A 27,585-nucleotide genomic window follows, 5' to 3' on the forward strand; every position below is an offset into this window, starting at 1 on the left:
CAAGAGAGCTACAGCTATGTTAACTGAAAGCTAGCTGAGTAGAGCTCTCTCACTAATGTGTTATTTGATAAATAGACATCTTGGTGTTTCAGTTTGATAGACAACATGACTAATGGAACAGTAGCTACATTTCTATCTAATTTCTCTGTCTAAAAAGCAGCTAAACAAGTTTGGCTAATACATAACTAACCTAGCTTAGAAGAATATAGCAGTCACTAACTGCCATGTTAGCTTTTGACCCTACAGTAGAATTTGTGTGATTTGGTGAAGTTAAGTTGCCTTAAAATGCACAAAATGAAGGCATTACAAACTTTCTACTTGCTACAGTTTGTTGGTTATCCTGAAAACTTAAAAAATCTTTTTTTCTTATGTTAATCATTTCTGTAGTCTTTGCTGTTGTAGGGCAGTATATCTGCTGAACATCATTATGTTAGCATTTAGCTCCAAGAAACGGTACAACCTCACACAACTGCCGCTTGCAGTAGACTCATGGTCTAGTTTTACCAAAGCATGACATGTATGTTTATATCTTTATTCATTTTTCAACACAGCCACATGAGACACACAACAACCAAGTGCCATTTGTCACCCCTCAGAAGTTGTATACAGTGTTTGTTTTTTTTTAGTCATTATCATGTCATTTAAAGTCCTACAAATAAAAACTTTGGCCATTTGTTGAAATGTAAATATTACAACAGGCTGAAAAATAGGGATATGCCATTAAAAAACTCCTTGAGTAAAGAGGGTGGCTACGAGGAAAGTCACTGAAATGTAAAGTACTTGAAATTCTTGGAAAAACTTGAAGCCAGAAAGAAAGAAATGCAAAAAAAAAAATCAATTATAGTATTAATAAATAATAATACACTTAACAAACGCAAAGGCTGGCATGCAAAGAAGCTGCTAAGTTACTTAAGACCAACTAATTCAAGCTGTGGCTACATACATTACATCAGGCGTTTCGAGGCTACTCCTGATGTGTTATTTGGCAAAAAGACAAAAACACACTGTACAGAATGAGAATAAACATAAAAATTCTTTTATACAATAAAAATATTCAGAAAAAGTGGAGGGCATGGATCTGTGCGGCATCATTTCACCTTACAACACAGAGGATGTTATAGCGAGTTCATGAGAAAATTTATAATATCCTCTTTCTATTATATCATTGTCCTCCTGCACAGACAATACGACTTGCTTCATTGTGTAACAGTGTCAGGGTGATCAGAGGTGGTCTCACAGCAACACCACCAATGGACTGTCTCTAGTGTCAGTCAGCTTATCAGCCAGTCAATAGCAGCCTTGTAGATTTCAGCCAACCAGCAGTCACAGCATCTCTTTTGTCTTATCCCGCAGTCTTTCACGAGCTGTCAGATCTCTGTCAGCGTGACCTTGTAGCCGTCTGCGTGGCTCTCGATGTTGAGGATGAAGGTGTCTTCGTTGGAGTAATGCTCGATGATGTTATCGTCCATGTTCACCAAGATCCTGACATAAAACACAAAGGAAACTTGAAGTTTAACGTGCACACGTGAAAGCTCCTAAAACTCTAATCTGCTTGCATTAAAAACAGGGAAATGACAGTCATGTATTGATTTCTTTACTCCACTCACCCTTTTTTACTTTTCTTGTACACTTTGGCTATTCTCTCTGTGGGCACGCCGTACTTCTCGGATATCTACGAATGAGAAATGAAAACAGTCTGTCAAGAGCACAATTTGTTTGCTCAGCTGCAAACAAAATGCGCTCACTCTCACATGAAAATGGAAAAGCATCACTCACAGCATCCATTAGGCCTCTGAGCGTGGGAGACTTCAGCATCAGAGCGTCAAACACCTCTTCAGTCTCCTTTCTTACGTACAACAAAACTGCAGAGAAAGAGAGGAATGAAAAAAAGGCCTTTTATGTTAGCTGTAATATTAGTTTCTATTATTCATACACATGTTTGAAGCACAAACTGTATTGTGCAACTTTAAAGAGAGACATGAATATTAGATCCTGGTGATCTGATGGTCATTATTGAGTAATATTTAGATTTCTTTTTCTTTTAATTGATTATTCAGCAAACTATATGGCCAGAAGTAATGACAATCTAATCACAAATGACCCAAAGTGATGTCTTATTCTCATCAGAATCAGTCAATTAATAAATACAAAGATCTGAAGAAAACTTTTTTTTGTCATGAAGCAAAATTGCCAAACATTCACAGTTTCCTGCATCTCAAATGTGATGATTTATAAATTGTAAATTGAGTTTTTGACCTTGGGTTGTGTACAATTGCAACTTGCATTTTTCACAGTTTCTTACATTTTATGCACTAAAAAAGTTATTGATTAATCAGAGACATAATCCACAATTCTATGACAAACAGGCAAACTGCATCTGCTACAGAAGATGGTGTGAGTCAATCAGAGGCTGCAAACAGTTGCTTAACGTACATCGTGGGGGAGACTGTTTTGTCAACTGATAAAAAATTGGTCGATAAGGAAAATAATAGTTCTAGGACTAATTTATCACCAGAATTTGTCTGTTGATCTTGATCTGATTTGTTATAAATACTGTTATAAATAAAGTTATAAATCATGAGAAATGTCTGGTTTGCATTCTCTCATTTCAAATCAGACTGAGGCAGATATTTCCCAGCTCTCAGTTCAGCTCTTCTTGGACTGGATCATTTCTTGAAGCTTAGTGAAAAAGATGAAAGAGAATTTTTTTTTTTTAAATTGACATGCAGAGGGAAGAGGAAGCGGCCATGTTGTACCTCTCTTGTGCGTTTCCTCTTTGATCTGTTTGTGAGGCGAAGGACACAGATCTTCATCTGACGGCCTGAACATCCTCTTCACCAGCACACTCCTGAAAACACACAAAAACAAACATGTCATATGAACTCTCTTTGCATATGTGGGGTTTTTGTACGAGCTTGGCATCTGTACCTGCGTTCATTTGCATAAGTTATATTTGTCTGACCTGATGTAAATGAAAATGTATATTTCCTGGTGATGCACACTTACCCTTCTCTCTCAATATCTTCTGTGTTGAAGGTAAACACCTGGAAATAAATCAAACAGAACACAAATGAACAAATGAAAATATTGCAACAATATTTAATACATAATGACAAATTCTTCAAAGGCTGCGGTTCATATTGTTGGTCATGTTTCCGGAGGAAAGCAAGAATCGGCACTAACGAATGTTTTCTAAAACCAGAAAAACGTGTTGAATGTTTTGATCTGGAGCGGAAATGCAGCCATCAGGTCTTTCTGATGAGTGAATTGTGGCTCCAATTTCAGGAGATAAAAACTGGTTCTTTCACTTTTGTTTACAGATACGATGATGTGATGTTTGTGGAGGTGACGCACCTGTCCAGCCCTCTGCAGGTTGCCAAAGTGAACGTCAGGGATGAAGAGGACAGGCTGAGCCTCCAGGTCGCTCATGGTCTTGAAATAGGTGGTATCTGACTTTTTGGGAACGGTTATCACGCCTACACCTCCGTCCTTCCCTGGAGATGAATAAAAAAAGAGGATTTAGAAAAGAACAGATCAGAGCTTTTTCTACCCCTCCAGACCTTTACTTTCCTCTGATTTTGACACAATACAAAATTCTCGTGAAGCTCAAACCTTTCGACTTCTTGCGGAACAGTTTTCTCTCCTCGTCCCTTATTTTCCTCTCTGCTCCCTGAGAAGAAAAACAGAAAAAAAATACTGGACCCATCAGTTTGTGGAAATGGTATGAGGCTCCTTTAAACACACTGACAAAATAACTCTCTCACTTTAAAGTCTGTTTTGAATGAATAAAAATGACCTGCACACAGTATACACAGTGGTTGGCGTGTACTGCATATGTTCACTGTGCAGGTGAGACCACTAGAGGGAGGACTAATGTCATTATTTAACTCCCTCACTCCACCTCCTGGCCTGCAAACGCCGCAGTCAAACACTTTCTGTAACACACTTATAATACAAACCTGAGCATTTATATGAGTAATTTTACAGCAAAGATCCCAAAAGATCACATCAGCTTAGAGACATTACACATTCACATTAGTGTCATATGGACTGAGACGAAACAGTTAAATATCTGTGACAGCAGCAAATCAACATTCAAATCTATGACATTAGTAAAATGTGAGGCTTTGAGCTGCTTCCCTGGCTGACAGTGAACTGCACACAACTGCTACTTCTGGTAAAGCCTCTCAGAAGAGTCATTTATTTACAAAAAGACAAATCACCATGAACACAGCTGTAGTTTACCTCTTATGTCACATCTAAACTACATTTTTACATCAGACAGGACGAGGAGGTCAAAACATTTCAAACTATATATTTCTGATGATTTAGCCTGTCTGGCTGGTTAATTGCTTAGTGGTTCAACAGAAAATTAATTGTTAACAGTTTGGGTAATCGTTAATTGTTTCATGTTTAAGACTGTATTTGACACTTTTTGGTCACATATGTTAGTGAACTGAATTTCTCGGGTTTTTCAGACTGTTGGTTCAATAAAATAAGCAATAAGCAATTTTAAAACATCACCTTTGGCTCTGGGAAAATGTAATGGGCATTTCTAACTGTTTTCTGACATTTAATAGACCCAACAATGAATCGAGAGAATAATCATCATCAGAACAATTGATAATAAAATTAATAATATCAAATATATGATATACTTATATACATATAAATCAGAGCTAGAGCTGAAGCAATCAGTCAGATTAGTCGACAGAAACATAATCTGTAGCTGATAATCTGCAACTGATAATCAAACAATTGTTTTAGTCATTTGTCAAGCAAATACGAAAGACATTCACAGGTTCCAGCCTCTCGACTGTGAGGAATTGCTGCTTTTCTTGTTAGTAAACTGAATATCATTTGACCTTGATGGTCAAATAAAACATTTCAATACACCACCTTGAGCTGTGGGGAAATTATAACAAGCATTTTATTTTTGGTTTCTTTTCTGCTTTTCTGTTTTCTGGCATTTTATAAATTAAACTATTAATCGGTTTATCGAGGAAATAATTAGGAGGATCAATCGATAATGAAAACAGTCTTTAATTGCAGACCTAGTCACAACTCAGCACTATTCCTCCTTTAAGATGGCACGTTTTTGAAACAGCTTAAAATACTGTTTCATAATGACAACAGGGAGCAACAACTCTCTATTTGCAAATGATGATAAGTGATGAACCTTTTCTTCTTATAACTGATGTAGAGGAAGTGATTTCTCACCTTGTCACAGAAGACCTTGATCTGAGAGTACGCCCTGTGCAGCGGCTTGTTGCTGCGGTTGTTGTAGCTGTATGTGTCGATCTGGATCATGAGAGGAAGACCCTTCACCCCTTTCTGAGAGGAGAAGTCTGTACTCAGACAGTTGACTGTGATGAAAATCTGCCAGGGACACAGAGATGGCAGGGGAAGGAGGAGGAGGTTTATACAGTCAGATTTAAACTGTAAATAGTATTTAGGGGTTGGTTTTAATATGCAATATTTTCATTCTTTAGCTCATAATTTAACCCAGAAAAATCTCAACACCAACTCAAAATACTGACGAGTGCAAACAGAAGCTGGTCCTTGAACAACGTGGATGTTTTTCACTTTATAGGGAACGGTTCACCACAGTACTTAATGACGACTTTCACAGAGGTTTGTGATTTACTCCACATTACACAAACAACCTTTCACCTTTGTTCCAGTTGGCTGGTGACGAATTTTAGATGTCTAAAAATCCCGAGTCTACAGAAATCAAAACTACGTGTAACTGCATGGTCACACAGCTCTAGCGTTTCAAGAGAATATGTTTTCTTGTGATTTGTGTGGACTGATCCTTTGATAAACTGGCAACCTAACTAAGTTGACCAGAGCCCTGTAACTCATGTCCACAACATGTGGGAAGATGATCTGGGCACAAAAATCATTGGTTATGAATAGAAATGTGTGATTAACTTAGTGCTCCTCTTCTACTCCAATGCAACACTCCCTTTAGAGTCTATTATACCAAAGAAAAATTTGCTAAAATATTTCCAAAAAAAAAAAAAATATCACTCACATTCGTCTCACATGAGTTTTGGCGTTCTCTAGGAAGGTAACCTCTCCCTCTCTCTGGTTTATGTGTACGCTTTTGTGAGAGTTACGAGTTTAAAAAGAAGATGCAGTTTTTATCTCCCTGTCTTTATGTGTCACCTCTTTAACTGTCCACTATGAAATAAAGGCAAAAGCAAGTGGCAAACCTGTTCCATCAGCTTCCTCCTCAAAATAAACATGAATCATAGAATAGAGATAGAGATAGTTGTCTTGACCTTATTATGAGCAATTTCTGAAAAATAAAAAAGTTTAATCTATCATCTGTAACTTATCCCACAAGTTTATATTAGTTATAAAAAAAACACGGCATTCTCCTAAAACAAACTTGAACTATCTCTTTCAGGTATCCTTTTTATTTTTACACTTTGCCAACTTGTAGTTTTCAAGTTTTAGAAATTTAAGAAGACATTTTAACTAATTCTTTCACTTCTCTTTTAGACCTCCAACAGGAGTAGTATGACCACTAAACTACCTGGTTGTTACACCTGTTCCTGCAGTGCATCAGGTGTATTCAAGCTCAATAGTCACACAGATTAAGAGACAGAGAGAGAAAGAGTCAATATTGGCCCAGAGAAGTGTGCTTGGATTTCCTCCAGCAACGTCTTTGTCCCCGGGCTGCTATTACAATGAAAGAGCCACATTACACACACAGACTGACTCACACACACACACACACACACACACACACACACACACACACACACAGAGTCACTCGCATTCACACAGAAATGAGGGCAAAACAAACAGCAGAGGGTGGGGACCGGGCTTGGTGTGTGTTGGCCCTTGGGGGCCTCTGGAGTTCAAACAGTGACGGGGCTCCATTTAAGGAGTGGCCACAAAGGAGTGGGCTACACAAAGACAAAGAAGGCAAACAGAGCGAGTACACAACACTCCCCATCAGTTTGATGACGGGCAGTCAAAAACATGAGATTTAAAGTGAAGGAAGTGATTTCAGCTTTCAGTTCTTCTATCATAGCAACATTTTGAAGATTTAATGCGCCGTTCTTTAAGTGAGCTCTCCAGTGTTCACGATGTCTACATGTCAGGAGCTTGCATCACAGTCAAAAGCCAGTTTAATTTGTCGAGTGAGTGCATTTGTTTGCCAACATCTGAATCAGCACAAAAACCTGTCCCACTGCTTTTTTTTCACATCTACAACACACCTTCAGAGAGAGCAAACCGGTTTGTGGAGAAAGTTACAATGACATTTATTTCTTACAAAAAAAACAAAAAAAAAAAACGGAATAATATTTGTGTAATTGTTCTTTGAGGGTTTCTGTACCTTGGCCTCTTCATTCACATCCCAGGTGAAGGAGATGGCATTGTAGGCAATTTCTTCAATGTTGCCAATTGTGTTGAAGCTCTCCTTGTAATCAGCTGTGAGGACAAACACATGGTTCATTTCTGCAATCACAACAACTTCTGAAACATAACTTTTTTCAACAGAAACATTCTCAAAAAGTATCTGAAAATAGATGTATTATGTTATATTCTGCAATTTTGGCAGATATCTGCAAAAAAAAAGAAAGAAAATTAAATAAAAAATTATAAAAGTAAACATCCCTGTATATACAGCAGAAATTGGTCAATGAATGACACAAATTAGGTAGCTATTGTTTGTTGAGATAAGCAATCAAATGGCACGCTTCAATTTTATAAGATAAAATCTTATCTGCTTGAGCAAACAAACTCTCTTCAAAGGCTTCAAAGGCAACAGGAGGAAACACAAGAGGTGATTTGGCTCAGAGGTATTAAAAGTCAGTCGGACGAGTGCACTGGCTGAGTATTGTTGACCTGTGTGACTGCAAACTGGAGGGCCTCTAAAATAAGGGGTGAAGTGCACCGGTGTGGTGTGGAAAAAAACTCTATGTGCATTGGGATTTTATTTAAATGAAAAGAAATCCAGTGGAAAGAACAGTGACTGCAACCATAACCAAGAGTCTAAAGACTTTTAAGCTGATTTAAAGAATAACTGGTGATGTTTTATGTTTTTCCCGTAATTACTAGAGTTCTAAATGTGTATTAATCTTTTTACTTTACAGTGCCCAGCTATTTTAGGAAATCACTTAGTCTTCTTTTTACAAATTAAACCATATACATGGGACCCATTTTAATAAATGTATGCCTTTGGTAGAAGGAGGCTTGTGACTGAGTTCCACGGCATAAAGGTAGGAAAGCGTTGTCTGCTCTAGTCTTTCCTGGTATTTGTTAATAAGAGAAATGAAATTTGAAACCAGCTGTATCCTTCAACTGATGACTGCAGGTGAAGTGATTCATTAAATCACCCACTTTTCCGTTGTTTTCATTTGGAATAAAAATCTATATAAGTAAGTCTGCATGAGAAACACTGATAGGATGAGACACAGACATGATCGGGGCAGAAGCAACAGTTCTGCTCGTCACATCTCAGAGCATCTTCCACTGACAGCCCTGACCTCCTCCATCATCCTAACCGCTGTTTGCAGTGACACTTCCTGGATCTTTAGCAGGTGCACAAAGCAGCAGGACAGGCAGCAACATGCCTATCTGCCAGTATCCCCCATTAAATAACCCCATTCAAATGATCCATTCATGACCCCACCACCCCCCAACCGGCCAGATAAACCCTCCACCGCTATTCAAATCAGCTCTCTGGATGGCTTCAGGTTACAGGCTGCATCCAGCTACAGGCCAATCTGGCTCTGAGGAGCAGGACGGAGGGCGGTCTGTCATTTGACCTACAGAGCTGCTTGAATGGACATCCCCCCTCCTTATACTACACACACACACACACACACACACACACACACACACACACACACACACACCACACACAATTAGAGCTGAAACAATTGTTACAACCAATTTCTGGTTCTAGATTCTTAAATATTTGCTTTGTTTTCTTTATTTTAACCTTGTACTTTGGGGTTTTGGACTGTCAGCTTGGGCTTTGAGATATGGTGATGGGCATTTTTCAAAACCCATTATTCGAATATTTGAGGACACAATTAACGGATCAATCAATAACAACATAATCGTGAGATGCAGCCCTAATGATGAATACATAAACATGGAAACAAAGCTGTCAAGACGACATATGTGACTTTTCCATCCCCTTCTTAAACGGTTTCTCAGCATCCCTGTTTGTACTTCACCTTGGACCATGTTTGTACATGCAGAACGTGCGCGCATATCTGAGCGCAGATAGATATCTCTGTGTGCTCGTGCACGAGGGGGAAATTTTTCAGCCCTCGGGTCAAGCTGTACATACACACAAACAGACAAACACACACCTGCACAACACAGACTCATTACACTGGCAAATGCCAAACTGGAAAACTGACCACGCTGAAAAACTTCCTCTCAACAGGAAGGACTGGCAGTTATATGAACAGTTATCGAGACAATATGTTTCATCTTCAAATCACAGATGCCGACAGCAAGAGATCAGCTTATTGCAGTGACCAGAAAACCTTAAGTACTTTGATTTTAAAATGTGCCATATACTTACAGTATGTTTGCATTTTCTAGGTGAGTGGTTACCGACATTTTTTTGGCTCGTGACGCTTTTAAAAAAAATAAAACAGTATTTTGTTTTTTCTGCCACAGTAACTCTCTCACAATCTTAAATTAATTTCTTTTGATGCCCAGCTTGGTAACAAATGTTCTATCAGATATAAAGATGTTATTAATTGTGGGCTGATAAGGATTCGTCTTGGTTCATGTAATATAGATATTAAGATGGAAATCTAAATTGGGCAAGAATCACTTTCAACAGACCAAGACCAGCCAAGGAAACAGTGTGGCTAGCATTCCTCTCCCTGTCCCAACAAGCTGTGTATAGGTGTGTGTGTGTGTCTCCCATCCACCCTGAGTCTCCCACATACCTCTGCCATCTCTGCCTCTGTTAGCAGGCCCAAGCATGTCAAACGCAAACCGCCTACAAGCTTCTCACACACACTTATTCCAAAAGCCGTAGAAAAGATCGGTTCACATTCAAATCCATCAACCGAAAAACACCCTCAGACAAAAGGTCAAAAGTGTTAAGATACAATTATGAGGCTGCAGATCGACACACGTACACCCGTGGGAAACGTTGTGAGGGAGAAAGTTTGACATGTTGGTTTGGATTATCGAGTTTTTTTTTCACAAATCAGTGTTTTGCTCAATCTTCCAGGCGATGTAGGAGAGATTAGAGGATTTATGTTGTGTGTTTCAGCAACACCTAGACATTAAGAGACTCAGGTGTGTTGAATTGTGTGTGTGTGTGTGTGTGTGTGTGTGTGTGTGTGTGTGTGTGTGTAGGACAGCCCAGCCGCCTGTCTGATGGTGCAGGATGGTGGGCATCTGAACAGCCCCAAGCAGACAGTTGGGTGGGGGCTTATTTGCTCTCAGTTTTGGTCATGCCTTGTTTATTAGCTCAGCGCATTCCTGCATTTACAATAACATAAATCTGTCTCTGTCTTTTGGCTCATGTGTTGCCATTCATCAATTCAACTGTTCAAAACTTTGCTGCTGTTAACATGGACGCTTTGGGCAATAAAAGTCTTACCGATGTCTAGGACTCTCTGTTTGGCTGTGTGCTGCCGTGAGTGCCAGTACTTCCAGTATTTGAGCTGCTCGTCGCGGTTCTTATCCTCGCTGAACACCACCATGATGACACTCTGAAAACAGATACAAGACAAGAACAAAGTGAAAATGAATCTAAACTAAATGATGATCAAGTTTTAGGTCAAGATGCTGCAGCTGAGTCACTGCTTGTGTTTGGGAATCCCGACAGATTCTTGTCTCCTGTGTCTTTCTTACAGTTCAAGTTTATGCCCATACGTCTAGTTACCATTCCTATTAGTAATAATAACAACAACATTAAACTTTTGAAGTTGATTGCTTAAGTCTGGGAATCCAGTGCTATTGCTAAATAGAAGTCTGATTAGGCAAGAAACATGAGAAGTCAGACCATTACGTTTTTAACCATCCACAGTCAGACTTACCTGGAAATGAAAGCAAAGAATTACCCATTTGCAGACCAACTTTAACCATATTTTAATTAGTTGTGTGAATAAAGAAAATAAGACTATTACAACTTATCTACTATAAATTATCTTTTAGTTAGTCGTCAGCCAGGTTTACAGTCTTCATTAAGAAGATAAAGACATTGCAGACTTTTTTGGCCCAAAAATCAAGTTCAAAAACAAGATATAAACAAGATGCTACCACTTTATAAAGCGGATATAGCAGAACTGTCAGCTAACAGTTGCTTATTGACAGATTCAGCAGATACAGAGAAACATTATCATTCATTTGGAGTTGTGTTTGTCTCCACCTGATGAATGTACGTTCAATATTCACTCTCTTTTAGCTCTGTGTTTGGTCATCACCGTCTCTTGAGTGAAATACCTTCCTCTTTAGCTGCTAAACGCTCTGCTATGTTCACCAGCTATTCACTAACTTTTTTGTGTCTGCTGTTTGGTGCTGAGCAGGTGGTGTACACTGGGTTTATCTGACTTTTTTTCCCCCAACTTTTCAAGTTACCCACTACCTGTGGAAACTAGGCTGACAAAAGCCTTGACAGTGAAGTTGTGGTTTGTAAAACCACACGAAACAATGAGGGGGAAGATGCTAAAATGCTCCATAGAGATGGGTGGAGGCTAAAAGAGCTCTTTCACATACATTTAGTCATCTAATCCATTGTTATTATAAAAATACAGATTACAGCAGGTTTTATAAACATGCAGTCTCAAGGTTTGGTTATAGTTAGACTTAAATTACATACAAAAGAACTTATTTGTGTGTAATATATAAACTACAGCTAAATCTGTGACTGACTATAGGCATGAATAAACAATAAAATAATAAATCTCATAGCGTTAAGGCCAAATGGAAAATAAAATGAGGGAAAAAGAAGCGAGACTGAAATGACTCGCTCACCCGGACTTTGCTGATGGGGTGACGGAGGCGGTTGTTGGCGCTGAGCTCGTTGAGCGTCACAGCGTAGAACTGGCCTTTGTTCAGGTAGGTCATCGGCCCCTCACCCTGCTTCTGACGCAGCGAGCGTGTGGCGTCCAGTGTGTACCGGAAGCTGTCACTGTACACGTGCACACATAGAGAATGATATGTGATTAGAAATAACAAGGGATGATGGGGGTACAACACACAATTTGGCGTTCCTTTCTGGATCACTCCCAGTCAGTATTTTGATTTCAAAATGGCACCTATCTGAATATTTCCACCATGACATACATTGATGTTTGTGCTGTAATAACAAGAAGGCTAAGTCATTGTATTCTGAGTGACTTACACTCTCTCCTGATGAAATAAGAAGTCATCTGTAGCCAGAGAGGAAGGTGTGTGGTACTTCTGTGGAGAATACCGAAAAGAAAAAGAAAAAGAAAAAAAAAAAAAAAACACAGAAAGAGGAATTTATTTTGGCACAATGAAAAGTTAGTTTAGCCTGAGAGGAACTGGTTAAACAATGCTGGAAATGATGGAAAAAAAAAACCACACCAGCATATTCAGCAGTAGTATTCTCATAAATACAGATCAGAGAGACAAAGGAGTTCTCAAGCTAACGGAAAACAAACTCAAACAAACACTTGTAGATTCTTGTTCAGGTAATGAACCTTTGGACTCTGTGAATCATATTTAAACATCTATCTGTCTTCACGTACCATGAAACAACAACTCCACCCAGCACATACTGTTACAGCTCATCAGCGTGGGACATTCAGTCTTGTGGCGCTGTAATTTCCTTGTTTTGGTGTCCATCAACCTGCCTTCTTTGATTGTTTTCCCACGGTGCCTTTTAACGCTCGCTATACATTCAACTGTGGTTTGTACGTGTAGATGGAGAAGATAATACTAATAGAATCACAACAGCAAAAAGCTAGTTCTTCCAGCTGAAAAAAAAAGTGAAAGCTGAGCCCTTTTCTCAAAGTAAAACATATCTTGACTTGTGACTGCATTACATTTTGGTCTACTGAGGATTTTTGTTGAACTGCTTATGATGGATTCCTCTCTTTTTTATTGATTTGTACAAAATGAGTCTCTCACACCAAAACTGATTAACACTAAGCTTTTCCTTTGTGATGTTATAGTCTGTCTATTTTGGCATGTATCTGCTGCAGTAGAATAAAATAAAACACTGACAAATTGGACTTAGAAACGCAAAGAACAATAGCTATTTTCAACAGTAACCAAACTGTTGGGCTTGTTTCCCTTTCAGACAATGTGTGACTTCCTTTCATATTTTTAACATGTCTATTACTCATAACCAGTTAAGAAAAAAGTGATTTCCCTTCTTAAATTACTTCATTTTCATAACTTTTATATGCTTGAGAGGGTAAAACTATCCAGTATTCAGCTGGCGTCTCTTCTCACCCCGTCTCTGTCCTCTTCGTACGGGCTGTCAGGCGGACTCTGCTGGTCTTCTTTAACGTACGAGCTGTGACTGACGGTGGTCACCTCATACGGACTCTGTTCGTAGACCACTCTCGCTGACTCGTCTCCTTCCACCCTGTAGTGAAGCCCCGGTCCCGTCGTGAAGACGGACGTGTACACCTCGGCCTTCACCACGGCCCCTGACCCTGCACCGGTCCCCGTCGAGCTGCTGAACTGCTCCCGTTTGGCCTCCTGGTGCTCCGTGTTCAGTGACAGGTTGACGGGGACGGATTTGAGGACCTGAACCCGATTGTCCACCGTCTCTACCTCGTTTTGGCTGATGGGGTTGCTAGGCAATGTCACCCTGAACAAACAAAAGGATTAAAAAGGATGGGTTTCTGCAATTTGTGTTTTTTAATTTCTTTTTTCCTTTACTGCATGGGTGTGCTGCTGTTTGGGTTATTGGATAAATATCAAGGAAGTGTTGTGCTGTCCAGTGAACATGTCTGAAATTCTAAACCTTCAAATCTTACACCTGCTTTACAACATCTGTTGTATCTGTTTCAGCACTGACTAACAAGGATGAAAAATGTTGGCTACAGGTTAAAGAAATGTGTTGATGCATCTTTACTTCTTCTTTTCAGACAAACAGAGAGCTGGATTTCTCCCATTTCAAGAGGTTTTCACTGGCCTCAGTCCATCCTGTGCTGTAGTATCAGTGATTCAAGTGAATCAAAACCCACTCATCTATGACATTATATATATATATATATGCATATCCATAAACAAACTCAAAGTACCAGTCTTATATCACTATTATCTTCAGCACATAGTTCTTTATCAAAGAAATTCATGTTTAGTTCTTAAAAAAACTGAAAGCTTTTCACATTAAATTGTTTTATATGTAATCCTATCAACCACAAGTGTTAAATGCTGCAGTGACTGAGCCCAAGGATTTAACTCCACACACTGCTGGAAAGGCTTTTTTTCTTTCTCTGTCTTTCTGTCTGGACGTGTGCAACCTTGACTGAGAGACCCAGATTCACTGACCTCTTCTCCTGTTCCTCTGTAATTTCAACGACTTTGGGAACTGGCAGGAGCCTCTTTTCTTTAGGCACCTGAAATGGAAAAAACGGAGGTCGTCATATGTTGGTTGACATCATTCAAAACTAAACGTGGAAAAGTAAAAGGTCTTCCAGCTTTCATTCATCATTTTCTCTTTATTTGTGACATGGTTTCAGAAAGTCAGAACGTTTTTTCTCGCATCACAAAAGACGATTCGACCATGTCTCCGAACCTTGTAGTAGTCGTAGAGGAGGCCCAGGGCGTTGGCGCTGTCCTCGTCCCCGTTGATGCTCATCATGGCTTTGGTGGCGGCTGTCAGTGGGTTCTCCAGGTACGACCTCCATGCCTCGTCCTCACTGGTGTATGCCCGCCGCACCGCGGGGAAGGAGCTCTCGTTGGGGACCACCACCACCAGACGCTTACTGACAGACACACACAAAAACATGTGAATTCAAAAGTGTAAATAGATTTAATTATTCAATCTAAAAGCTCATTAAAAGCGTTCAAAATTGGATTCCTATCCACTGTTTCCTCCAATATAAAATGTGTAGGTTTTGGCCTGCTGGATAAAAAAGTACAGAACTTTTAAGATCTCGCCATTCGTCTTTATTTTGAACCTTTTCTACATTAAATAAGCCATTGAAAAATACTGATAATAAAAAGTTGCAGCTGTAGTGTGCTTAATGTCTGTCTTGAGAGTGTGCACGGGCCTTTCTCTTTACTCTGTAGGCCCACTTAAGTCGAGATCACAGACCAGTTAAACGCACAGTGTTGCCACAACATCTCTTTGAGCTGAGCCTTTCACAGCAGAGGCTCTGAATGTGGCAACTTGCTGTACAATGAACGATATCAGTATAAATATATATATTTATATATAAGAAGTCAGTGATTATGTTGTAGCCTCATCCAAGTTCATTTTCCTTTGGTGTTTATTTGTTTGTGGTTACAACAACACGCGTGAAACAAACTGACATTGTTTAATTATTCATCAGGAGAATTTTCAAGCTGTGAAATCTACTCTACGCCTCGTAAATTAACATAATTAGAACAAGAAATAACTCATTTGTATTACTAGTGTGGTTTCTCTAATTGACATAAACTGCTGCCTGCCAGGTCTACCTGCCAAATAAAACTCATTTGTCCCGCCCCCAATCTCTGATATCATACTGATGCAAACCTTTATAGAAAAGGATGTAATAGTAGAAAAGAGGCACTGACAGACGGCACCTACGATGAATCTGTTCCACCATGTCTGCCTTACATCATCACATCTTTAGATGCATCATACATTTAGGTCTACGTTTTTTTTTAAAATCCCTCATCCCTTTCACTAGCTGCAAATCAAACTGTATTTCTTTTACACTGATCTTGCATTTGTCCCAAATTGTTGTCAGCTTCTCTGTGGCAGCCACACCAGAAGCTAGTGAGCCGACATGCAGGTATAAAAAGGCCACAGGCAAATAAGACATGGAGGTGGTGATATTTGTTTTGAACAACTCTACTCTGTTGGATTTGACTGAATTTTACCACTGTGTGTCATAATAGTGGAAGACACCTGTTGTTTCCACTACAGTAACAGTGCAGTCACTGAGAAATAAGCTGCATGCATTTACCCAGTAAAGATATTTACTTGTTTTATATTGTTTTACTGATGTCACAACCATTGCTACTACTACTATACTCATAATAATAATAATGATAATAATAACAATAATGAAAATAACCACTTCCCTATTTCAATACTAACCTAGTTACAGCAATCATTAATTTAACTTATTATTATACAGTTATGTATAACTGTATTAAGATACTCAAGTATTTTTTCTCAATCATTAAACTATTGCTGGGATTTGGTAAAACTAAAACACATCAGATCCTCTGTAACATTTAGAGATTTTGATCAGTCAATGCAAACGCTGCTATTTCTGATATTTACTAAGATTCATAACGAAAAATGTATTAATTGTTGTTGAATGATGATTGTCTCAGTTGCTGTAACTGTCTACAAAGGCTATAAATAAAGCAGTTTTCTAGTGTTATAAAACAGCGCAGTATATAGGCCACCAGGCTGCAAAAACTCTCCTGTATACAAGATCCATCGCTCACTGCACAGGCCTAAAATATGAAAAATGCAATGCAATGCAAAAAGTAGGGCTAAAGATATTTTAATACAAAGAAATTAAAGTGTTAAAAAAAAATCCAATCGTTGCATTTTGAAGGCTCTTCCATCAGTCAAAAATGGCGAATTCAGCTCTAACAAAATCCACGGCGCCAACTTTTGCTTGTCAACTTTTCCTCCAGGCCTGTGGAAGTTTAATATTTCTAAATTATCCAAAAGTGATACAACCAGAGAGTGAGCCCTCTTTTTCCTCCTCAAAATAAAGTCAGTCCGATTTAAAAGCAGCTTTTCCTGTGATTAAAGACGCTAATGAAAACAGTTGAAAAAAGTTATTTTTTTCCCCCCTTCAAGTTGAAATCATCAAAGATCCTCTCCGCTGCCTCGATCACTTACTTGTCTGTCTCCTGTGACATATTTCGCTTCCTCTACGATCCTTCCTTGTGAAACTGGACTTTCAAGTCGGAGCAGGTAGTAGAGTGAGTGAGTTGCCAGAAGTTGGGCTACAGGTAAGTCGACTTTTCTCGCCCCGCTTCTTTTCTCCCAGCCCCTCTCCTCTCCCTGACTGACTCTCCTCCGCTCCACCTGGCAGGTAAACCGCTTTTGTCCCCCGGCAGTCAGTCAGTCAGACACTTTGCTTGTCTTGTGTTCAGTTTGTACAAATATATTATGACAAATATCAACATATCCGGCTGCCGTGCATTAAATTATTTGCCTTATTTTAATGGCAGCGGGTCAACTTTGCGCTGAAATTCTTTCACTGTGAAAGAACTGTGGAAGGCGAGGGCGAGTCTGGCGCTGATTGGCTGCTGCGGAGCGGAGCTGGGCTCTGATTGGCTGTTGGGTCAGCGAGGGCAGGTAGAGGCCCACCTCACCTGCAAGCGAACGAAAAGACGGCGTTGAAGGCACCACAGTGACACAGAAAGAAGAAACAGGAAAACAGAAAGAAAGGGTTTACGTTCAGAAAAATGAACTCCTGAAACTTTAGTTCGGATTTTATTCGATAAAAGTAGAGTTTTATTAAAACAATGAGGGTTAAAAGTTGTTGGAAAAGTTGGAAAAGGCCATCTGTGAGGCATGACTGGTCAACCTTATAAATGGCCTCAGACTGACACACTCATACACAGCCACTGATTTAACCTTTTCCCCGCTTAATTTCAATAATGTGTGTGTGTGTGTGTGTGTGTGTGTGTGTGTGTGTGTGTGTGTGTGTGTGTGTGTGTGTGTGTGTGTGTGTGAGTGTGAGTGTGTGTGTGCGCGTGTATCAAGTAATCTCAGAGCAGACAGAAGGCAGGGAGGAGCCCTGTCATTAGCTGACACAATGCTATTGTCCTCTTAATGAAGCCATTGTATGAGGAGATCCCAGTGTTTGGGATTACCCTGCCAGAGCAGACAATGTATGTGTGTGTGTGTGTGTGTGTGTGTGTGTGTGTGTGTGTGTGTGTGTGGAGCCCCCCCCCCATTGTTTTTATTTATCAATTGACTGTCAGAGATTAAACTATTGGTTTCCAGACTTTTTGGCTTGTGTCAGAATTAAAATTGGTTAAAATTGTTAAAATTGGTGTCTAGTTTTAGCCCCTTGACCTTTGCCCCAATTCCCTGTCTAAATGTCTCAGATAGTTTGATTTTTAAATAAAATGTTTGAGGCCCAAAGAGATAAAATCATCCAATACTTTGCAAAAAAGCAAAAGCAAAATAAAGAATTTTTTTCTCACGAGCCCTCAGATTAATCTTGTTACCCACTGGACTAAAATACAGGTAAACTAGTTACGCCTCAACCAGCTACAACAATAAATTGGTACTTATGCATAGTTACATTAGTATTAACAATCTACTAATGTAATTTATGATGATTATATCAGGGTCTATTTTTTTTCAGGGTACTTTTACTTTTGACACATTAAGTAAGTTTTGCTGATTATAGTTTTGTTTTGTTTTTTACATATTGGTGTTTTTATTTAAGGAAAAGATCTTAGTACCTCTTCCACCACAGCTACATTTCAGAGGTACATTCACTCAGTGCCAAGTGATAAGATAAACTTCCTCCAAGTTGGATTTTGTCTGGATTTTGACAAACGGTTGGTCTCCAAACTGGTTTGCTGTCTTGTGAAAGTGTTTGCATGACAAAATGCAGGCCTTTTGCTTAAGAATGCCTTCAGGCGCCCCTGTATGGAAATCTAAAAATTACGTTTCAGATTCAGTTTAACCGTCAGTGGTGCTGTGTGTGTGTTTGTGACAAGCATGCATTTGTTTGCATTCCCTGTGGATGATCACTACCATCCTCCCTTGTCTAATTTGTTTTACAGAGCACCTGGGCCTTTGCTGAGCTCTTTCTATGTCTGAGTGTGTTCAAATGGAACTGCTAGATAAATACAGGTGGGGTCCTTTTCTTCTAACAGCACACAGAGATGAGTAAGAGAGACAAAAGACAGGGAAATAGAAGACTTGATTCAAGGTAGGAGAGAAACAAATGCAGAAAAAAATGAATGAATGATGAATAGTTAATGAATTTCAAGCATTCTTCTAATCAACTTTATTACTACTTTTTCAATGAACATAGCTGGATTACTGAATTTACCTTTATTGCTGTGCCCAGAGCCTTTAAAATTATCATATAAAGGTTAGTCAGCAAAGAAATACAAAACGACCACAAAGAGACAGAAAACTACCACAAAGAGACACAAAACTACCACAAAGAGACACAAAACTACCACAAAGAGATGCAAAATGACTAAAAAGAGACGCAAAACTACTACAGAGATGCAAAACTACCACAATTTGAAACAAACTAGCACAAAGAGACAAAAAACTACCAACAACATTTTGTGTCTCTGTCAGTGTAGGTGTCTTGTACCTGTGTAGGAGGGAGGGGGAGGGCTTATACTGTATGTGCCCGGGGGCCTGTTGCCTCATGATCTGTCCATGCTCATATATAATGTACTCCACTCAAAAAACAAAGTGAGAAATATGTTTTGCTTGCCTTAATGAAAATAATGTGTCAGCTTTTTCTCTTGTCTGTAGCTCTCCCTGTATGACTTCTGCCTGCTGGAATGTCTGCCATGCGACGGTTTGACAGCTGAAATAATGTGAGGGCTACTGTACAAGCTGCCACAAACAGGCATGGACAAGACTGGAAATTCAGGGGCCGAGAGCCACAGAATACCTTCGTCTGTGTGTGTGTGTGTGTGTGTGTGTGTGTGTGTGTGTGTGTGATAGAGAGTGTGTATGTGTCCCACTCTTGTGAGAGAGGTGAAAGGTGTATCCTACATACCAGGAGTTTTTTCGCAGGGAGAAGCAGCTTGTCTGGACTTGGCCAGGATTAGGTGTCTCTAGCTGAGTACAGGTCCCTTTCATTTACCTTTAACTTGTCATCCCTCTGTGTGCATTAAAATTAACTGATACAATCAAGTACTTTTTAAGCAGTTGCTAGCAAACTGTGGTTCTCCTATTCAAATGATCTGCTCACGACCATTGAGGGTCCACGAATAGACGTGAGGGTCCACAAGGTTAAAATGTTGAAAGCCACAAAGCCACTTATATACCAGTCGTATACAAGCATCATTTCTAGAAGACAGGGTTGACTTACTGTTAGCATTGTGTATTCGAATTCATTTTAGCTTTAGTAAAACAATAAATATTAATGTATATGTTTCAGTGTTAATACTAAATCTTTCAGCCTTCTTGACCTTGGAAAAAAAGATCTTAAACCTGTGTCCATTTGCTATTTGTTTTCTGGAGCTTTCAGCCATAACTTGTGGTCATCATCAGTCGATAGAGTTAGCAGAGATGGATCAGTGGTTAGAAAAAAGTTGCAGCAAAAGCAACATGGAGAGCTACGTGGACTTTGAATGAAAAGTTTTAGGGTATGCATTTTTTTTATCTGGATAAGTATTCATATTATTGCTAGTTTTGAAAAGGTTTATACTAACTTTTTAAATGCTGCAAAAATGACACACACTCATTGTTTAATATTATCATTTTTTCATATTAAATTCCCCATATGCATTAGTTTGCAATTGTTTTACTCTTTATGTTTTTTGCACTAACCTGTATAAAAGTTGCTACAAAATTTAAGTTTGAATGGTTTATGGTAGGGTATCATACAAACTGCCATGAAAATATTTTGTACTTGAAGCACTCTCTTGGGAGCTATAGCACAAATAAATAACTGACATTTGAGCCAATGTTATTGACTCCATTCACTTACAGTTGCATTTGGCCCAAATATCAGAGAGCTGCTGCTGTTAGCGAGGTTAGTGAACGCTGTCGCCACCTTCACAATCAGCCTCTGTCTGACCAGCTTATGTCTGCCCGACCCCAGACCTCACCTCTCCTTCAGTTGCACTCTGTGTGTATAAGTGTGTAAGTGTGTGTGTGTGTGTGTGTGTGTGTGTGTGTGTGTGTGTCTGTGTCAAGGAAAGAAACGTATTTGCCTGAAGGCATGGTTTGCCCTCTTGATGTGATTTCTCGGGGCTTCCCAGGGTCACTTTTAATGAAACAATGAACAATTGCATTTGCATCATTGCACAACAGCAAAAAAAAAAAACAAAACAAAAAACAGTCTGTACTATTAAGTTTGCTTTTAACTTTTTCTCCCTCTGATGAGAGTTCAAGTGCTGATTAATTTTTAATTTTGTTTCTTTTATCTTTCCCCAAATACATAGTAACAACACCACCATTATATGCCTCAACAAACCCTGTGTGTGTGTGTGTGTGTGTGTGTGTGTGTGTGTGTGTGTGTGTGTGTGTGTGTGTGTGCTCTAAATATGTTAATGAAGTCACATGGCCTCGGTGGTGAAAGTTATCACCAGTATGTGGATGTGTTGTGACTGTGTCGTGGCTTGTGTACAGCCCGACTGGTCCGGCAACATTGTGGCATGTCACGGTGGTGCAGCAGCAGCAGCAGCAGCAGCAGCAGCAGCAGCAGCAGCAGCAGCAGCAGCAGCAGCAGCAGTGGACTATGGCAAAACCTGTTGGTTTGGAAAAAAAAAAAAAAAAAAAGGGAAAGGTTAAGGAGGGGTAGCTGAGAGAGGAAGTGGCCAATGGGGAAGATGAAATCCAACTTCCTCTTCCCTCAACAGCTTCCACAGAAAGAGGGAGGTCACACTAACCCCTGACAGCCGCTATTTCTCCCTCTTTGTTTTGTTGCCATACAAGTTTTCCAGAGGTAGGCAAGGTGGAACAACTGTCTTCACCCTGGAATGCATCTTCAGAAATTTTTCTTGACCTTGGCTTAACCTCTTGAAAAGTCATCAGTTTTTGGTGAGAAAATATAAACCAGAAACTGCAGTATGAGAGCTGAAAGGTAAAAGAAGAAAAAAAGAACTGGGCTGAGCCGAACGTGAACCTGAAAGCCCTTGTGGCGGGAGGAAAAGACCCAAATGGAAAAAAATCTCAGGCTGTCTGTGGCAAACCCCTGCTTATTCATACGCACAATGGACAACCAGATAATATTCTCCTCTCCTATTGAGGAGCTGACACCTGGAAGATTTGCTTTCACACAGGCCCCTAAGGCTGGACAACCCCACCCCAAACCTAAGCTAGCAAGTCGCTGCACAACAACCTCCAGGGTGGGGGAACTTGAGCAATGTGTGGCTTTTGTCATTTTTTTTAAACCCCCCTTCTTTCTTTTACTTTTTGCCCCCTTTCTGAAAGCATAATCACATCCTTCTCTCTTGAGAGATATTCCCCCCTTTCACAAAAGACTGAAAGGATTGTCTCTCTTTTCTTATGATGAGAAAAAAAACAGCAGGAAGGTGGAGAGGCAGGTGGGTGGGGTGGGTTGGGGGTGATACAATAGCTGGCTGGAGACTTTTCTCACAATGATAAGATTTCTCCCAAGAAAGCCATGACACCTAAGGTATCTCACAACTGGACAAATAAAAACTTTGATTTCATTATTTTCTCTATATATGCCGATTGATATTTTAGACACCTTTCTGATAACATGTGGGCCTGTGTTTCCATCATGTGAGAGCTGGAGCTGCAGTGCATTTACATATTAGCTGAATTTAGTCAAATACTGAGCAGAGGTGAACAGCTCCACTGTTCCTGCCTGACGGCTAAACCACAGTCACAGATAGAAAAGATAAATATCTAACATAGTCCACATTATGGTCTGCACGGGTCATGCTGCTGCAGTGTTTGTATAACTGTGATTAAAAAAAATGTTAGTAAATGCTTAACAGTATTAAGTGTATATCAGTATTTGGTTGTGCCTGTGTGTTGCAGGTCTCATGGTCACACTGTGAAGCTTGACAGTAGACATGTTGTGGATGCTTGCGGCACTGAGACATTCACAGCATGATTTAACAGGCAAGTGTACAGTAAGCTTCCTCTATGCCTGCCCCCCAGTGTCAGCTCTGAGGGAACATGTCTTTTATCATTTACCTCTCAATGATGATGTGTGATGCAAAGAGTTTTGGTCCTGTGCAATGCATACCTTACCCATAGCTTGAAGGTGTTCAGGTAGTAACAGGTGAGGTGCAAAGGGTTAGACAAATAGCAAATCATCTGACAAACAGCACAAATTAAAAGGTTAATGAGGATATTTATTCAGGAATTCACAGTTTTAACACTTTAAATTAAACAATTAAATCCTGTTCCTCACCTTTTTTTTCCTGCAATATACTAGATATGTAGATGTGTAGATAATTGAAAGCAGCTCCACACATTTTGCATGGCAGTGTCTACAGCTGTAAGAAGAAAAAGTGAGAACTGTAAATGCTCTTTTTAAAGAAACATAATCATGACCAGATTTAGCATTTCTTCAAAGCTAAAATAAATGTGTTAATACTTACAATACAGACAATCACATGGGATCATGTAATCATTATTCCAAATTATAAATAAAATATCAGCATCCCTGTGTCTGCAAATATCATGCACTGTGACACACAGCTGTATCCTACTGTTCAGTGGACTGGTAAATAAAACTGAGATAAACAGACTTGGTACTTAACTTATAATTGGTACAAATTTGTCAGCTATTTGTGTTTCTGTTATTTTGTGTGGGCATGCACTAACCAAATCCCGCCGCTTGGAGGCAACATTGTCAATGTCATGTATCTTTGGCCTGGTGGCTTTAATCAGCCCTTCCGGTGCATTCATGGACTTCTCCTATTAACGTATAAAACATGATTATATCAGTTATATTAATAGGTAACCTGTATTATCCTGTCACTCACTAAAATCATAGTTCAGCTGCTCCTAACATGTGTAACTTTTATTTTTCTTTGAAGATGGTTAAGTCAGAAAAAATATGAAAGTTTAGTTTTTTTGAACTCATGAAAATGTATATGAAGTATCGAAAGCGTATCTTGCGAGTGTCACTGAACACAGCATTAGCCTTCGGTTGTCTGTGAACTGAGCAGCTGTCACACCTGTGTGTGGGCACCCAGCTAACAACACGTACTCTTACTTTAAGAGGTAAGACTTGCTGTCCTTTTGAAAAAATATTAAAAATTTTGATGAGCTTGGCATATCGTCGGTGAACCACAAGCTGAAGGATATATTCTTTAGGTTAGTTAGCCGGCTAGCTAACTAGATAGCCGGAGGGAGGTGAGGTTAGCATGTAGGCTAACCCACGTTACAGCTGATTGACACTTGCAGTTCAGCTTCGAATAACAGCTGGATTAATGCAGGACAAATCAAACGGGTGTCACCTCGATGACAGTGAGTCAGATGTGCTGTGGTTTTGTCAGAAGGTGCCCAACATAAAGACTTGTCTGAACTGTAAACGAAGAGGTCGAGAGGATATGACATCTGAGACAAAAACAGTGACTGCTAACGTGCTAACTCGTCTGTATTTTCTCTGTCCCTACTTCTGAAGAGTTATATCACCAAAATTACTATATTACATTGAATGCCTCAAGCACCTAGGACTACTGCACCCAGTTTTTAAACCAGTTTGATAACATATGGTGTTGACTGAGGTAAATAGACTGAGTGTACAAGCGTACCAGATTTCGCATAAGATAATCAACACTAGTTAACACTAACATCCATTGCTTGCTAACAGCTGCCTATTTATAGAACTTGCTAGTAAGCAAGGCTGGATTACCAACAGGGAAAAGTGGGCAACTGCCTCAAGTCCCTAGACCTACAGGGGCTTGAATGCCTCAGGTTCAATCAGAGTGTAATAACTTGATTAACTGGAATTTGTTAGGATTTAAAAAGTTAGGATAAACCTTTTCAAAACTAGCAATAATATGAATACTTATCCAGATTAAAAAAAATGCATACCTTAAAACTTTTCATAGGGACTATGCACCACTTAAGCTCAATTTAACTAAAATGATAAGGGCCTTAAAGTGGATTCTGCATTACTATTTAATATTGGTACTCTGTGTCAAATTCAAGGGACCATGGTTCATTTTAACCCAGCCATACCAATAAGCTTGCATTTTTATGGTTTCCTTTTGTAGTTGTAGTTGGAGCCTGAGGTCCTAACCACATACCCAAACCTTCACCTGTATCCACATGAACCTTTTATCAAGGAAGGATCTTATTGAAAATGGCATCCTTGGAGTTTGCCCTGGATGGGAGAAACTAGTTTTTCAGTAGGAATCTGTGTTTAAATTCCTGTTAAGAATAAGAGAGAACTTGTTTCTCTGATACTACCCTCCTGAAAGTGCAAATTGCCAATAAATCTGTAGCACAACCTGCCAAACCTGGACCTGTTCCAAGAAACAAGTTTATCCATGCTGATAAAACCTGGAACCTTTAAAGTGGTTTCAGGGTTATTCAGCAGAATAAATACAAATAAGTTACTTCTTGGAATAGGCCCATGTCCAACCACTATGCTAAGCTTTTCTAATGTTGTTTAGGTTCCCTTTTCCTGAATATCTTTCAGGAATTGCACAATCCCTACATTCATGCTGGTCAAGGTTTTATGAGCCAGCGTGTTGACTGTTTTTCACCTGAAACACCTGTATTTCAGTTGAGGTCAGATGGGAGTTTTATCTTGTTTAATTTGCCTGACCCTGGCTGACGGGCAGTTGCTGGCTCTTTGCTTTTTTTGTCGTGTCTTTGTATCCATTAAACTTTTAGCTGCCTATAAGAACGGCTTTGCATTAGCCCTGTAAAATACTGATGTCACACACAGTAAGTTGCGTATCATATACATCATAATTTATAATAGTCTATCACCCATATTTTACCTTTGCTATGTATTATACAACAACATTTCTGTTTATCAGTACCATTAATTAAGAACTTTGTCCTTGTATCCTCCTCTCTAGGCTTTGCCATCATGGCACGTGGGCATCAGAAGATTCAGTCTCAGCAGAAAAATGCCAAGAAACAGGCAGAAATGAAGAAAGCCAAGGGTCATGATCAAAAGACGGCAGCCAAGGCGGCGTTAGTGTTCACCTGCTCTGTGTGCAGGGTGAGTATGAAGCCTGATCTCTGACACATTGCTGCCATTTGCTTCCTTTTTTGATTTGTATAAACTTCTTCTATCTTTGAGAAGTCATATTCAACCAAATGCAAGTCTTGTACCATCTCCCTAAATTATAACACAGTTTTTGTTGGATGTATCGTTCTCTTCTGTAGTCCCAGATGCCCGACCCAAAAACCTTCAAGCAACACTTTGAGAGCAAGCATCCGAAATCTCCTCTGCCCCCTGAGTTAGAGGGAGTGGAGGCATAAGCAGCCACCGTGGACACCAAACTGAGTTCTTCAAGGCCCTGCACCTACTCTGCACTTGTCTGACAGCAATGGATGATTTAATGTAAACAACATGAAGCAGTTATCTTCGTTTAGACTTTAACAGGCCAGGTTGCCTTTGATGCAATCCTTCCTCCCATCCAGTCCTGTTTTTGCTTGTGTTCAAATATATGAGGGGTTAAACCCAAATATTGGTTTTGATTTCTGGGTCACTGATGACTTTTATGATCCAAGTGGTGAATGAAAATTTCTTGCTTCATTCTCACAGTTTCTCAGAACAAACTCCTCACTGCCCACGAAGTGTTGTTCACATAGGGATATTTCTTGCTGCTAGCTCTTGTACCTCTTTATCTGAAGCTTTACAGGATTGAGTGTCTGATTTAAACCTTTACAGCCAGCATGCCACATGAGGTAAACACACAGTTTGCTTGCAAAGCACGGATTTGGATTGGATGGGATGTAGACAAAATGTTTTAATTCAAATTTCTAGTTTGTCGCAAATGTGACCTCATCTGTTTTATTAGTTATTCCGTTTAATTTGGCTTTGAATGTTTAGTAATGAATAAAATGGAGGCAGTGAGATTTTCCCTATTATCTGTTCCTCCACAGCGCTGTCTGCCCTGTTGTACTGCAGTCTTTCATCTAGTTAATCATGATTTTATGTGGGGTCATAAAAATATGAAATTTTGCCAGCTATTTCCAAGCTGCTAAATGAATTGCAAGTTAATAAAATTTTACGGGAGCTTGTCAACAACATTTGTATGCTTGGAAAATGAATTTATGCTCCAATGATGTATTATAGCATTTTATTAAATTTTACTTTGTTGTATATCTGCGTTTTTCTGTCATTATATTTTGTAGTCTGTCTGCTGAAGGAGACAAATTGCACACAGACATTGTCTCTTTCAGTAGATGGTATTATTTGAAAGAATTCTCTCTACCTGGCGGGATGGAAGTTTTCTGTCACACATACTGTATGCGTGGCTCTGGCTTAATGGACTAAAACACCCTATCTACTGTAGTTTTTGAGGTTTTGTTAGCTTCATAGTTATACAATATTTTACATCCAAATTGACTGCTCACATAAGTAAATGATGACAAATGATGAACAAAAATCGAAGCAGCTTGCAAACATCAAGGTTCTGAATCAGAATTGTGAGTATGTTTTTGTTTTGAGAGTTTTTCATAAATCCCTCCGGGAAACTGAAAAGGAAAACAAGTTACATTTGGAAAATATAACTTGAAGCAAACAACCAAAAATACCAGTGCCAAAACTGAAACTGATATTCAAATGATCATGAAACATA

At 39.4% G+C, this 27,585-nt stretch overlaps 2 protein-coding genes across 2 annotated transcripts; one reads left to right on the forward strand and one right to left on the reverse strand.

Moving 5' to 3' along the window:
• Positions 1-554: 554 nt before the first annotated feature.
• On the reverse strand, positions 555-17,025 carry LOC111223170 (grainyhead-like protein 2 homolog). Its single transcript, XM_022747209.1, has 16 exons — positions 17,006-17,025; positions 14,726-14,915; positions 14,479-14,546; positions 13,429-13,792; positions 12,350-12,408; positions 11,980-12,136; positions 10,604-10,715; positions 7,355-7,449; positions 5,221-5,379; positions 3,613-3,670; positions 3,355-3,494; positions 3,007-3,044; positions 2,757-2,848; positions 1,777-1,862; positions 1,608-1,672; positions 555-1,482 (listed from the first exon to the last, which is right to left on the reverse strand). The coding sequence occupies exons 1-16, from the start codon at positions 17,023-17,025 to the stop codon at positions 1,368-1,370; spliced, it is 1,818 nt and encodes a 605-aa protein (XP_022602930.1). The 3' UTR covers positions 555-1,367.
• Positions 17,026-23,931: 6,906 nt separating this feature from the next.
• LOC111223253 (zinc finger protein 706-like) lies at positions 23,932-27,107 on the forward strand. The gene is made up of 3 exons (XM_022747327.1): positions 23,932-24,037; positions 25,852-25,997; positions 26,165-27,107. The coding sequence occupies exons 2-3, from the start codon at positions 25,863-25,865 to the stop codon at positions 26,258-26,260; spliced, it is 231 nt and encodes a 76-aa protein (XP_022603048.1). The 5' UTR covers positions 23,932-24,037; positions 25,852-25,862; the 3' UTR covers positions 26,261-27,107.
• The last annotated feature ends 478 nt before the right edge of the window (positions 27,108-27,585 follow it).

Source organism: Seriola dumerili, unplaced genomic scaffold, assembly GCF_002260705.1.
Source record: "Seriola dumerili isolate Sdu_G_001 unplaced genomic scaffold, Sdu_1.0 BDQW01000110.1, whole genome shotgun sequence".
NCBI lineage: Eukaryota > Metazoa > Chordata > Actinopteri > Carangiformes > Carangidae > Seriola > Seriola dumerili.